The 15,972-nt window shown below is 43.3% G+C and overlaps 1 protein-coding gene across 1 annotated transcript in view; it reads right to left on the reverse strand.

Annotated features, from left to right (window-relative positions):
- LOC124549533 overlaps positions 1–15,972 on the reverse strand; it is a 39,463-nt gene that overhangs the window by 3,592 nt on the left and 19,899 nt on the right. The window contains exon 3 of the mRNA XM_047125250.1: positions 4,852–4,950. Coding sequence (XP_046981206.1) covers positions 4,852–4,950 — 99 coding nt within the window. The remainder of the gene's footprint in view (positions 1–4,851; positions 4,951–15,972) is intronic.

The following is a 15,972-nucleotide window of genomic DNA, read 5'->3' on the forward strand; positions in this document are numbered from 1 at the left end:
GACAGAGGTTGAGAAGAGCAGTTGTAAAAGACAAAGTCATATGAGAATGGAAATGGAAAATGGAGTATTGTAAGATTTAGACACGAATATACGGAGAAGCGAAGAGATCAGAGGAGCTCAATCTTTTATCTTACCCGGGCCGCCTTAGAAGAAGACGAGTATTTTTGGGCTGCAAGTAATTTGCTTGACCCTAACGACAACCGCTAAGAAAGAGTGTATAGTTAACATATTTAAATAATGTAGAATTTATTGATCGTCATGAAATACCGCTATGTACACAGGCATTTTTAAGAGAGGCTCGAATGGTTTGAACATCAGAGTAGACAGAACAGACTCGGTGGGACGAAATACCACGTAGAAATCTTTAGTCATAAAGAAATCATTAACTCAAAGGGTAGCTAGGACGAGAGACAGAGGTTGAGAAGAGCAGTTGTAAAAGACAAAGTCATGTGAGAATGGAAATGGAAAATGGAGTATTATAAGGTGTAGACACGAATATACGGAGAAGCGAAGCAGGTGTCCTTTACGCTGACGTCATGCGTACTCCGGGCGCTATCACTTTCGCGACAGAGTGAGACACACATACCCGCTCGTGAGCTGGGCGCGATACTTGGTCGGCATTCAATCTAACTTTAGTAATTCGCCAAAAGCGAGCAGCGAGAGTGCGCACAGGTGAGCGGCTGGCAGCAGGCGAGGCTCTGCGCCACTGTGCCGTGGCGCTAATTGGCAGTCATCGATGCGTCGCGGGCCACATTTCCATTTATATTGTGGCCGGTCCCCCACTGACCGACGCGCCGCGCCGCGCTGCACGCACCTCTCACAACTTGCCCGCGGGCCGCTATGAAATTACTCGATCCCAAATCACAAGCTGTATCAGATAAAGTTACTCACGTCCGTCAGGTCGGCAGCGGGTTTTGTTGTGAGTTCCGGTAATTACGTTACGCTGCGGCCAAGCACGCCCTTGTGTGGGTCCAGACTGGGAGTCCCCAATAACGTGCTTATCTGGCAGCTTAGCCGCACACTTGTTAAGTAAGCGGCGATTCATTACCGCAGCGAGCATAGCTGTCGCATTTGAGTCCGTGTATCCTGACCGTCTAAAATCCCCTCTAAAGCGAACATGACCTCTAACTGACATCATATTTCCTTTAATTCGCTGTAACTATTATATCATAGCTATTATTTCTCAAATCAACATTTATTTTTCTCAAAACATACTAATCGTACATGGAACAGGCTTCTGACGTTGCTTACCGGCTTTGTGCTAAAACTTACTATTTGTGGAAAACGTTAAGATAAGACGCTTATAACTATCACGGACATCATGGATGCCCAGCCTCAAACCCATATCTTACGAATTTAACTTATTACGAATATAGGACCCTTTCCATATTATCTTATGTCAAATACCGTATCAAAAATTTAAAAAAGCTTCCAAAATAGAGATTTTATTGGCCAGCTCGCAGATGTACTGATACTGATTAACTAGTTTCAGCAAAATTATAGTGCCATCTTCTGATAACCTGATACGTGAATTACAAAGCCCCTACATGTGTCACATTGCCATCTGGCAATTCAAAACAGGGGGGTGAGCTCATAGAAAAGACCCTCACATGCAACACTAAGAGGCTAAAATAAAAACCAAAACTGTATCAGCTAGGCACAGAGATGTCAAATACATCTGATGGAACACATCCACTGCTGACAGATGTGTGTGTCTATTCGTATTTGGCTGCGTACAATACCATTTTATTTGTTTTAAAGTATTTAATAAATGGATAATTTAAACGAATATGCTTTCCGAAATGACAGACGTTTTTGTATTGTCACCAACTACCCATATCCCAAGGACTACACTTATTCCAAAACTCGTCATTGTTTACAACTGTAAAAGTGCGAAAGTTTCGCACGGGTCCCCTCCTTACAATCAATGCCCAGCTGTTTGCACAGGGAAAGCTGTTGTAAGCATGTCTTTTCAGTTCACAAGAAGATTGTCGCTTATGAAAATTGCATTTGCGTTCACAATAAACAAGTCGCAGGGCCAAAGGTTCACAGATCAGGATTCTATTTACCAAAGGCCGTCTTCACTCACGAACAGTTATATGGAGCCTTTTCAGGGGTAACTAAATCAACTAACATATCTGTATCCCTTAAAGAAAACGAACAACAAAAAGTACACGAATATTACATTGTTACGTCAAATGTGCAATACCGATGTATTGTAAGGCTGTGTAAAAAATTTTGTCCAACATAACGTGCAAAGGAATGTATATACAAGGATGTATCATAAAATCATGATTATTATTTCAAGTCGTTCGACTCATTTTTAAAGGTATTTTATCTTCGTTCCCAAACTACCCTTATCCCAACGACTATACTCATTCCAAAAACTGCCATTTCTGAATGCTATAAAAGTGAGAAAGTTTCGCAAGGGTCCACTGTTAAATCTTTATAGCACTCACACGTTCAGCCGATTTCGGTCTCAATCTCGCACTTTTTTTCAACTGTAGGATCACTGATAATGGGCACAGAGCCTAAATCCGCTGACTGTGTGTGACAAGTAGATCTTCTTCTAATAATTACAGCCAAATAAGGATATGTGACATAATAAAAAAAAGCTTTTGTTTACGCTGCAGATTAAAATTCGCATAAATTATCATCGACATGAACCAATTTTAATTCCGCAGTTTCATTTATTTTAATTTCAGTTACGACAATATTTACCACTAGGCAACAACTATACACCATATATTTAAGAAAACCAGTCGAAACATCTACTTTGAAATTCATAAGAAAAATGGTTGTCTGAAGTTGGTAAAAAGTCTCAACGAATAGAAAGTCTGATGCCGTATATGAACTAGCGCGTTTTAAAAAGTAAAGCTGGCAAAACGACAGAAGTTGTATACAAGATTACGTAGCATTACTAGGCGTGATTCTATTGAAAGTAACACGATATAATGTTTCACTGACCTGCGACTATTCTAACCCACGACTGAGACGATCAACAGTTAAGGGTGTTTTCTGAATCGTGTCAGTATTTAGCATTTTTAACCCTTCTATCGCCACATAAGAACACTGCTACTCCGAATAAATAAAGAAACTGCAGCAAAAGGGAAAGACCAATAAGTGTTTAAAGAAATGATCTCTTCTAGAATAGAATCTGACTTTGCCCTGAGGAAGAATTTCGTGAAATTGTAGGTATGAAAAACACCACTATGTAGGAATGAAATGTGCACAACAGAGATGGTACTGGCAGTAGCCTAAGAAAGTAAGGAAAGATTAGAAAGAGTAGGTGAGGAAAGAAGTCTATGTAAGGAAGAAAGATCATTAGAGACGGAGCACAAACTCGGATTTGTAAAGGATGGGTCATTTAAAAGGAACAACGCGGCATTTGTCTGGAGCGATTAAGGGAAATCAAGGAAAATCTAAATCTGGATGGCCGGGTGGAGATTCGGCTCGTCGTCTTCCAAACAGCCATACATTGGTTTGTAGTCTGCTCGTCCGTAAAGACAGATCATTTTGTCATCTCGCCAGTCACAGGCAGTACGTATTACGTGCGTGTAGTAGACATACAAGCTAATAAGGATGCTAAGATCAGTCATCGTAATCCTAGGTTGTGAAGTAATGGTAGGCAAACACCTCGCCACGGCACCTCCTTGGGTCAGTATAAAAGTAATCACAGAAATACAGTTATCAGGAGAAGAGGCTGACTATTCTTACATGAGCTACAGTATAAAATATTTGTGAACCTGACACTAAAAGGCATAGTAGAAGGGAAAATTACAGGGACAAGCGGACATTAGAACGTACATTGCCCCTACCTATGGGTTGCGCAATTTGTAACACCAAACGCCACATGCAAGATTTTCATATTCTCTCGCTCACTACAGAAAAAAAATGAACAGGACCTTTTTGCAGGAAATTTAATGTAGCTAAATTTTGTACTGGTATACGTTTCTGCTGGAGGCCACGGTTTTCGAGTTATACAAGATAAACGTGTCTGAAGGTCACTTTTGTATGTTATTCATGATTAATTCGAAAAATACGGCCTCTAGTGACAACGTATACAACTGCAAAATTTAACTACATTAAATTTCCTAGAAAAATATTCTGTTCACTTTTTTCTGTAGGACTAACAGATTGCGTGTAGCGAGCGAGAGAATGTGAAAATCGAGTGCGTCGTATTTTAAGGCGTGCGGTTTGCATAAAATCCATAGGTAGACGCAGCTGAATAACCCTGTATAACAGATTAGACACAATGTAACTGTAGTAGGTAACTTAAGATGAAGGAATTAACAGAAGGTAGGAGGGGATCGAGAACTGTGAAGATAGTTGCATCGACTCCAAACTAGTGTCTCATCTGAGAAAAATGAAGAGTTAAAAATTATGGTCAAAGTGCTGCCGCGTTTTATTCAAGTGTAGTTGATACAATACTGTCGACCAAGTTCAATGAATCCCTCCTAATACAAGCAGAAAACGCAGGGACAAAAACTGGACCATTAAATGCAGATCCATTCGAGTTAAGTGGCCAGGCACCACATACTCCGTCACAACGCATCAGGTTTGCAAAATTAACTCTCAGAGAAATCACAAAAATAATTAGTTCAGTAAAAAACAGAAACTCTTCCGGTCACGGATACAACGTAGTATGGGGTTGTAGGAAATTAAATGATGCACTGAATTGGCGGAGGTATGACAGAAGGTGGAATCTGGAAAATACTGTTGGTCAGAACAGTGGTTGCTAAAACGACGATCGAGGAGACACGCGTTAGGTAACAGATTTACTGTCCAGAGACGATGTAAACGTGGGAACAGGTTTTATCGCTGAAAAACATGAGGACTTTGACAACTTACGGTTTTGCGTGCCGGGTGGTACAAAGCCGTACCCCGAGGCACCCACGACGACCCCGCTGCTGTCCAGGCTGGGAGGCGCTGGCGGGAACTGGATGGGTCCTGAAAACAGAGGCACGTCAGTAAACAAACCATTCACACTGAAGACTGCGGGCGACCGGCGACCTGCCAGTACTACTCAGGTACATTTTGTTTTTTATTACGAATGCTATTTTTTGAAGGTCCGTTCTGTCGCAAAATAAAAACTACAGTGAAAATCAAAGATGTTTATTTGCAGCATTTAGCTATGCCTTGCAGCTGGTCTGCAGCTCGTTGTCTGCGCAAAAATTCTGTCGTCATAGCTAGCGGTTCATGTGAGCATAGAGATGAAAATCAGGGAGAGCCAAGTCTGGGCTGTATGGCTTTCTTCCTAGCGATAAAGCTGCAGGAGCGTCTTCGTTGCAGCTGGTTTGTGCGACCGAGTATTGTAGCGACGGACTTTTCGGTCATGCGTGACAGTTACGTTATGCGGGTTGCATGAAATCAGGCGAAACCCTTTAGCATGAAAACATCGAATGGAGCTCGCACTTCACACTTAGCGGGAGACTTTTACGTGCTCACTGTGCGCTCAGAAATTAAGCGTTCGACGTGACGCCATCGATGAGCATACTAAAGGCACTGTACGACTCATCTACTCAAAGATTCATTGGATTTTTCACTGTTGTTTTAATTTTGCAACAGATCGGACCTTGAAAAACCAGTAGCCCTCGTACAGCCCTCGTATAGCCCTCGTCTTTATTTGAGTAATAATGTAGACAATACCGCTTCTTGTATAAGAAAACCTCATGAGATACCGCTGTGTAACATTCAGATCAGCCTGTTTCATAGCACCTGTCTACTGTGCGTCACTCAGAGGATCTGAATTGATGTCATTCAAGTTGCAGTCACATGCTACAGCAGAAGCATTACCATTGCATTCTTTCTCAACAATGTAACAGAGTCGTTGCTTCTGTGCTTTATGCAGAGTGGGTCACGTGAGGAGTAATATCGTTTCCTTGCGTGAATAGTTAAATATATTCAAACGAGGTTCTCAGTGAATGATAGGAGGAGAGGGAGCACCTAATTTTGTTGCCTGTTTCATCCTCTTAACTCTTATGTCAATCGAAATACTGAAGTACGTAAATTCGAACGGTATACTTTCCAACGGCGTTCGAAAGGAAAAATTATAGGAATACAACGATGTAACGCTTAATCATGAAACTTTTTTCGAAAGTATGTGAGAAATGTGCTCAATCTGAAAGGTAGGATGGCCTGGATCCGCTATTGCAGTATAAATACCGCTACACGCTGCCCCCATGCCAGGCCCTTTCAATATATACGGCAGGAAGATAGGACTAGTTTGCTAAGATAAAACACATTTCGCCTTGGCCCTACTATGTAGAAATAGATAAGGTTCAGCTACGGCTTACGCAAATTTCTATCGTATCATGATACAATATTGTTTTCGTTTATGTTATGGATAAAATCAAAGTTATTTTCGTTTGTTTCAATGACAATATGATTCGCTGAAATAACTGCGAAACCGGAATGATTTAATAGTCGTCATATATGACGTAAAACTTTGATTCTCAGCAATAAAAGTAAATATTACTTCGTTCTTAATCGCCCACTATGCGAGATCATTGCCTCTTTAATAAGGCACCAGTAAAATACTGTTCTGCACCAAACAACCTTGTGTTCTGCCATCTAATCCTTTGTATGTTCATGCTATCACGTTCGAGTGGATTACATCGTGTTTTACGTTTCGAACTACATTTTTAGTTGTAAATGCAGTGACGCTGAATATCGTTTTATGTGTGGAAAGAAACCTAATCCCAAAGCAAATAGCTAAATTTATCTCGGGCATACCATTCAGAAATGTAAATTCTGGTTCGAGAAAACTTCGTCGTGGTAAATAAATATTAAGGTCAGCTCTTAACCATCGTTGCCGGCTTTATTAGAGATGAAGAACCAGTTCTGGGCAAGGATAACGGGTGAAATTGTTGCGGCAACTGCATCAGGAAGATTGCTGGTAGTACCAAGGATGACCGTGAAAACTTGTTTCTTCCGTTTCTTTTCCTCGTTATGTAAGGAGTCACTTGCAGATGCTGGAGCGAATAGTTCATCTGGCAACCAAAGACTAGCTATATCGCTTGTGAGCTCTGCCAAGGAATATCCTCCCAGGTTGACTAGGTATAAGTCATCACTATTATTTTCAGGTCTTTTTGTGAGAGATTAGTATAATGAAAAAAAGTTACTCCAACAGACACCAAGCTAATACCACGTAACACAGCCTCAAGGCATGATAATGGCCTCAATTCGCAGAGGAAAAGAATCTGGAGCTTCCATCTGAAGCCACTCGTTGTGAGTTAAATCCTGTAGAGTTACCAAAATGGTGGTGTTGATTGCTTCGTTTCAACACTTGCTCCAAATAGTCCCACACATTTTCCGAGGGCTTAAGATCGGGTGAATTAGCAGGTCAATCGAAATACGGTAGGGTGTCTAAGTGTTCGTCGCATCAGGAACTTATGCATGAGCACTGTAAATAGGGCATTTGTCAGCCTGGGAGACAGGAGTGTCGTCAGCATACTCATAATGGAAATGTAGAATAATGGCCAACACTTGGTCACCGACGGTGTTGAAATATCTTGCTTCATGTTGATAGTAATCTGAGTAAATAGGCCAAGTTAGTGGTATGAAAAACACCACCAAATCACCACAGAACCAGCTCTGGCCTGAACTTCACTGTACAGGTTCTGCGGTTTAAACACCTCATTGGCCCGTACGAACAGTGGACACCAACCATCATTTGAGAGAAAAAAAAGGAGTAAAATCGCGACTCGTCCGCCTACACCACGCTACTACGGGTAGCTGCTGTCCCGTTTCTGCGTTGTCTGGTTCGCTGAAGGTGCGCAGCATTATGTGCCTCTGTGGTAAATAGCATTATGCGACATATCCGCCTCCAAATGTCTATTTCAAGCAATCCCCAACATAAACTCGCTCGGAAACTTTTTGAGATGGACTTGCAGCCGGCCGCGGTGGCCGAGCGGTTCTAGGCGCTCAGTCCGGAACCGTGCGACTGCTGCGGTCGCAGGTTCGAATCCTGCCTCGGGCATGGATGTATGTGATGTCCTTGGGTTAGTTAGGTTTAAGTAGTTCTAAGTTATAGGGGACTGATGACCACAGATGTTAAGTCCCATAGTGCTCAGAGCCATTTGAACCATGGACTTGCATTCACTGATAACAGCAATTTCTACGGCGTTTACGAGCGATCATTACTAATAAGGCACGAAATTCGTCTGCGATCCCCGTTGATTAGGATCCTTTTACGACCACTGGTCCTAGTGCGTGGTGCAGAGCTGGAACGCCATTCCTTATAGACATTGGACAGTCAGTGTTCATATATCAACAATTTGGGCAACTTCATTCACAGTGTGGTCATATGCTCTTTCTGTCATTCTGTTATGTCTTCACGTCGATTTATCTTACTGCACTGATTCGTACAACCGACTGGTACGTAGGCACCACATCACTGGCATGGCTGACGTCAGCAGCGGAGGACCTCATGACTGCCAGGTGGCAATTATACGCTGTCCTCGGCGCTCCAAAGCGACCAGCATCCTCTTTTAAGGGTTTGACTGTAGATGTAGATGTTTAATATACTCATAAGCGGACCACTGGGTCTGTTGCTCTACAATTGAGAAAGGTTTTAGATTCCACATCTACATCTATTTGACTACTCTGCAATTCACGCTTATGTGTCGGGCAGGGGGCTCATAGAACCGCAATGAAAAACGCCTAAATTTTAATGATTATCATCCTAATTTGTGTATCATATCCGTGATACTTTCTCTCCTATTTCACGACAGTAGTAAACAAGCTACCCTTATTTGAACTTTACAAATCTCTTTTGTTAATCCTGTCTGGTAAGGATGCCATAGCGCGCAGCACTACTCCAGCAGAGGAAGTACAAGTGTACTGTAGGCAATTTCTTTAATAGATCTTTAGCTTCATCTAAGTGTTCTGCCAATAGAGCGCAGTTTTTGCGTCGCCTTCCCCGCAGTATTATCTATGTGATCATTCCAATTTAACGGTGCATAACTGTAACCTGTATGTGTTTAGTTGAATTCACAGCCTTCAGATTTGTGTGATTTAGCTTGTAACCGATACTTAGCAGATTTCTTTTCATACTCATGTGGATGACGTCGCAGTTTTCATTATTTAGAGTCAACTGGCAGTTTTCCCACCATACAGACATCTCGTCTAAATCGTTTAGCAGTTGGTTTTGATCTTCTGGTGAGTTTACTAGACGGTAAATGAGAGGATCATCTGTAAAAAATGCAAGAGCCCTGCTCCGATTGTCTTCTAAATCAGGGTGTTAGGAAATTGCCCCTACCAACTTCTAGCACTTGTAGAGGAGAATGAGTACAAAATATTTTGAATAGAAACCCATGTCCGGAAACGTGCCGTTCCTTTTCTACGACTTTTAGTTCAAATGTTTAATGCGTCCACGTCTGCTAAGGGAAAGAGAAAAGTTACTTGTCCTGAGGTGCAACAGACGTGTACTACGTCAGACGGTTACCTGATGTAGCTTAACGTCTGCTCCAGTTGACAGAGGAAGATCTGCTGGCACGAGATCTGGCCGCTGCACTAGAAATTGAAGATACACCAGGTGGATGGAGAGCTTGTACCAGAAAAAACTTCATAAGTACACTGTCTGTAACAACGTTGGTGGTTGCCACATCGAGCGGCTGTTGTAATGCTTCAGTACTGCTATGTGCGTACAGTATATTGGGTTCTTTTTCGTCTTGGAATAATGTAAACACGTAATGTTTAAATGTTAACACGAACAAATGTGCTTAAGTGACAAATTTTTCGTTATGTTTCCTTTCGACCTGCTACCTAGTAACTGTACTGCGTTAAGCCTAATTCAGTTCTTGGAGCGGTAGTGGATGAGTTAAACATCTGAAGTGAAACCATCGTAGAACGGAAACGGTACGTTTCCGAACATGGCTTCCTATTCAAAATATTATGTACTTAATCCCCTCTACAACTCCTAGAAGTTTATAGAGGGAATTTGCTAACACCCTGTATAGATGTGGAGCAGCAGAGGGCCTATGGGACCAGATATCATTTGTTTCACTCGATGTCTTCCCGTCAGTGGCCACGAACTGTCACCTTTCAGACAGAAAATCCCTAATCCACTCGCACAACTGATATGATTGATGAAGGATAAATCTGTGCATTCGCAGAAAGTGATTTATACGCATTACGAGGAACCTTCCAGGACGTACAGAAACGAATTTGTGCCAAGTTTGTGTCGAAAATAATACCTTCCGCACAAAACGAGCAAACGAACAAGTGAATAGTCCATCAGACAGAATCTGGCATGTAAGCCGTCAACAAACACTCGTAGCCTTATGACATCTTCATCTACATCTGCATTTATACTCCGCAAGCCACCCAACGGTGTGAGGCGGAGGGCACTTTACGTGCCACTGTCATTACCTCCATTTCCTGCTCCAGTCGTTTATGGTTCGCGGGAAGACCGACTGCCGAAAAGCCTCCGTGCGCGCTCGAATCTCTCTAATTTTACATTCGTGATCTCCTCGGGAGGTATAAGTAGGGAGAAGCAATATATTCGATATCTCATCCAGAAACGCACCCTCTCTAAACCTGGACAGCAAGCTACACCGCGATGCAGAGCGCCTCTCTTGCAGAGTCTGCCACTTGAGTTTGCTAAACATCTCCGTTGGGCTATCACGCTTACCAAATAACCCTGTGACGAAACGCGCCGCTCTTCTTTGGATCTTGTCTATCTCCTCTGTCAACCCGACCTGGTACGGATCCCACTCTGATGAGCAATAATCAAGTATAGGTCGAACGAGTGTTTTGTAAGCCACCTCCTTTGTTGATGGACTACATTGCCTAAGGACTCTCCCAATGAATCTCAACCTGGCACCCGCCTTACCAACAATTAATTTTATATGATCGTTCCACTTGCACATGCACAGATATGCTGCATATTGGCCTGTGTACACGGTAGGCGGTACTGTGTTTTTGGGGGTTTGGATCGCTCAAGTCGAGCAGCTTCCCAGGGGATGTGGCCGTCGGTGGGCGTGGCCGCAGGGCCCGGCGCGGCGCCCTTGAGGGCGGGCAGCGGCGCCGGCCGCAGGGGCACGGCCGACATTCACCTGCCCCGGCGCGCAGGAATCTGAGCCTTACCGGCGCTTTCAGGGCCGCGCAGTCGCAGAGGCCGCCTTGCGGACCAAGTCCGGTTCCTGGCGGCCGCTGTTACGTCAAGGATGCCCGCAGCTGCTCGAGTGCCCAGCCGGCGCTGTCTGCTGACGTTGCAGGAAGTGGCCGCTTCTGGCTCGTAAGGGGACCGCGCCTACTCGGTATCACCGATTGTGTCCAAATTTGTGGTAAATGTTGGGTTGGTCAGTGAGGAAAGTCACAGAAGTGGGAGCGAGGTATGAACCTGTGGTGTCACCGCCAGACACCACACTTGCTAGGTGGTGGCCTTTAAATCGGCCGCGGTCCGTTAGTATACGTCGGACCCGCGTGTCGCCACTATCAGTGATTGCAGACCGAGCGCCGCCACACGGCAAGTCTAGTCTAGAGAGACTCCCTAGCACTCGCCCCAGTTGTACAGCCTACTTTGCTAGCGCTGGTTCACTGACTACATACGCTTTCATTTGCAGAGACGACAGTTTAGCATAGCCTTCAGCTGCGTCATTTGCTACGACCTAGCAAGGCGCCATATTCAGTTACTATAATTACTTCAAGGATGTATTCTGAACAGATAATATTGTGAATCATGTACCGTCAAGAGCGACGTTCATCATTAATGGATTAAAGTTAAGTATCAAACTAATTACGTCCGCTTTCTGAATTCTAATTCGTTGTCATGTTCCAGACCTCACGTCAGTATAGTTCTTCCCTCCTCATGCCAGCCTGCGTGAGCTAAAACGCGTGCATTTCGGCCTCCACTAGTAACACGGTGTTGGCTCTTCTGCCAACACAACAGAACCATTTATGTTAGCGTAGCTTCCAGGCAGCAGTTGGCGCAGCGCGAAATCCGAGGGTCGTAGGATCGACTGCCTGCGTCAAAACTTTTGTTTCTTATTCTCAATTTTTACCATATTTACACTGCAAATAAACCGAAATAATGCTCAATATATTGACAACAGAGGCAAGAGTCAAGAAAAACCAAGACACTTTTTCGGCCTAGAAAAATCGTTCTACAAAGATGAATGCTGCAAGAGGATCGAAATTCTCAGAAAAACAGCCGTAATGTTTAGTGGAACACGAGTCACATATAATATATATAATATGTACATGAGCCAAGAGGGAAGGATAATAATGGAAGTCCAAGTAAAGAATGCTCGAATTAAAAAGATTGTAAGATGTAAATGCAGTTTTGTCCCCTGCTATGCATGCCGTACATGGAAGAAGCAATGGTGGAAATAAAAGTCCAAGAGTGGATCTAAAATTCAAGATGAAAACACGTCAGTCATAGAATTCAGTGATGACACCGCTATTCTTAGTGACAGAAAGAATTAAAGCAGCTGTTGATTTGCATATTGGACACAGAATACTGGCCGGCCGAGGTGGCCGAGCGGGTCTAGGCGCTACAGTCTGGAACCGCGAGACCGCTACGGTCGCAGGTTCGAATCCTGCCTCGGGCATGGCTGTCTGTGATGTCCTTAGATTAGTTAGGTTTAAGTAGTTCTAAGTTCTAGAGGACTGATGACTAGAAGTTAAGTCCCATAGTGCTCAGAGCCATTTGAACCATTTTGAACAGAATACTGATTGACAGTAGACTTAAGAAAGACGAAAGTAATGACGAGTAGCAGAAAAGGGATTAGCGATGAACTTAACATCAAAATTTGTGGACGAAGATGAGGATGTAAGAAGCAGACTAGTACACGCTAACAGGGCGTTCCACGGTAAAACAAATCTACTACCATACAATATAGTCCTTGATCACAGGAATAAATTTCTGAGAATGTAGGCTTGGAGCAAATCATTGTATAAGAGTGAATCACTGACATTGCGAATATCGAAGCTTTTGAATTGTGATATTGTATAAGGATGTAGTAAAAATGGCGAACTCATGAGAAATCCGAAGGTTCTTTGTGGAATCGGTGAGGAAAGAAATATGTGGAAAGCAATAACAATACGGACAAGATTATGGAACGCACTACAGGGAGCTGCAGAGGGGTAGGAAGACAGAGATTGGAAAATATCCAACAAATATTTATAGACGTTGCGTGTAAGTGTTACTTTGACTAGAAGAGCCACAAAACTAATTCGAAAATAAATCTGAAACTCAGGGATGGAGACAAATGTCATGCAGAAATTGATCTTACGAGGAACCTGAACGGAGAAAATATTTTCTGTCGTTCCTGAGTGAAGAGCGCGAGTCTACAACACCAACTAGGATCGAAACGTGAGTTGAGATGCAGATGATTCTCTGAAGCCTAACGTCCAAGAAACGCCAACGGCTTTCGTAAGCAAATTATACTAAATCTTCAGTGTTACAGAGCGGACATATCGTACTACTGTCATCGAAAAATACGGCAATCTGCTTCTGTTGGTGGATTTCACGAGCCATTGGGTCACTTTCTGAGCTGTAATAAATTCACCGTGCGTAGTAAAATCCTGAAACACATACTTCTCTGATTTTTCTCACGCTCAAGGGAATTCTGCACATTTTTATTACAGATTGTGGACTGAAATTCATCAAGAATAATTGCAGTTTTTGCAAAGCTTCTTATGTCCACAATTTTCTTTGCACGACCATACCAAATAACAATCTTTGTTGCTGCCCCCGCCCATCTTGCAGCGATGGGAATCGATCCCCAGTCGCAACAATGCTGGTCAAGATCTAACCGGTACCCTCTGATCCACAAAATTTCTGTGGATACTATTTCGAAGAGGAATCGTCAATTAACAATCTGGAGACCATCTATCGTTAATTAATTTGTATTTACCCTACAAATAGAGGCGGTCAAAGTAGACAATGAGCGAGTAATGGGCTACTAATCAGAAACTCGTTCCCCTTCCCCTGTCTTCCCTCCCCTAGCACTGAATCGGTAAAAAAGGGGAAATATCACAAAAATAATATATTTGTGGATTTATATCATCAAGAATAACAAAGTACAAAAACCACTCTTACGATGTGAACTCTGCCTCGTTTTGCAAAGCCGATTTTCAATCATTTCGTCTGCAAACACCAGTGGAAGAATCATTTACCTATTCTACAAATACCATTGCGCGTTGAGGAAATACTTGACTCTCTATGTATCCATTGTCACTGGGCTTCATGCTCTCCTACTTGACGAATCATTTACATGATCAAGCAGCAGCATACCTGTGGATCACAGACTTTAGAAATTATGACACACATTAGATCGTATTTAATTGAAACTGTATATCTTTCGCCCCTTCTTATCAGGAGGCGGTAGCTTGAATCTCATTCTTAGCGCGTTTAGATATTTGAGAGACCTGTTAGTGATGCAGCAACTTCCTGGCATTGCTTCCAAGTGTTCGGTACTTCGCAGTTCCAGTTGCAGGTTTTCCACTGAGGAGAATCGTCGGCCGCACCCACACGCTGGTCGGACTCGCTTTCGCTGGCAGAAGTACCAACTGGCCAACGGTCTCAAGCATTCCCCGTAGCTCTCGCCTGTTACGTCACGGAAGACGCTTGCCAACCCTAAGTGCAGTGTTAGCTTGCAGTACTCGAATGGCTTTTGCGTAACGTTTGAATAACGGTTAGTAAATATAGAACGAGGCCACCTTCTCTACTTGCACATATATTCTGCATATTTTCGTGGCAAACATACCAAATTTACACCATTCCGCAAGCTCCTCCTTATTTCCACAAAAGTTGAGTGAAGGCTTAGATGAACTTTGTAGTGGTGAAAACCAAGGAGGTCACCCAGCTCATGCAGGAACCCTGATGAACAGAAATTGGCGTACAGCGACATCAGCAGTTTTATGGCGGCTGATGCTACCCAAATTCTCCGAGAAAGTTTCTTTCACCACCGTATTGTACAGAAAACATACTGGCTTGTATTATAATGTCGTGTGACTAGGGTCTCCCGTCGGGTAGACCGTTCGCCGGGTGCAAGTCTTTCGATTTGACGCCACTTCGGCGACTTGCGCGTCGATGGGGATGAAATGATGATGATTAGGACAACGTAACACCCAGTCATTGAGCAGAGAGAATCTCCGACCCAGCCGGGAATCGAACCCGAGCCCTTAGGATTGACGTTCTGTCGCGCTGACCACTCAGCTACCGGGGGCGGACACTGGCCTGTAGAACACTAAAGAAAAATTCGCCTCTCTACTGCCTCTGTATTCGGGGACCAAGAGTCTTATGCTCCGTTACGTATTTTTCCGAGCTTCCTCTTACGGTTTATTGGATCTGTTCAAACTCACCAGTGACTGACATCAAGTCCATTTCCCAATTGTGCTGTGCAGTGCGTAGTAGAGTTGTACATGTACATCCAGCGGTGCTCCATAAATGTATGGAAATTATTTAACAGTGCAGCATTGAGTAATTAGTAAGATTAAGATTTAACACCATGCAAATACTGAATGTTATTTATTGTGTGAAGACGTAATGTGAAACACCACTGAGTGGAAATAATGGTACAGAATTTACTTGCTGGTACTGCAAGCCTTGTTTTCCGTATCTTAGCTAAACGGGCACCTATCGCAAGTGTGCTTGATATGCACTCGCGAATATGGAGAATCATCAGCTGTATAACGGAATGACGACATTGAAAATCTATGCCTGACTGGGAGTCGAACCCGGATTGCCCGCTTACCGCGAGTGGTCGCCTACTAATAGGCTATCGGCGCACGACTCAGAGCCAGACCCAGATTCCATATGTCGTCAATCATGTTTGTAATTCTGAACAACATATGCATTGCAGTATCGTACTACATGTGTAGCAGCATCTGAGCCAATCAATTCGTGTCCTCCAGTTCCTGCCGTTTGGCAATAAATAACCTGTTTCACGTGTAGGTAAGTAACTAAATTTGCGTTCTGCAAATCACCTCGGAACGCAAGGTGGAGAGTAGGTAATTCAC

The sequence above is a fragment of the Schistocerca americana genome, chromosome 1 (assembly GCF_021461395.2).
Source record: "Schistocerca americana isolate TAMUIC-IGC-003095 chromosome 1, iqSchAmer2.1, whole genome shotgun sequence".
Lineage (NCBI taxonomy): Eukaryota > Metazoa > Arthropoda > Insecta > Orthoptera > Acrididae > Schistocerca > Schistocerca americana.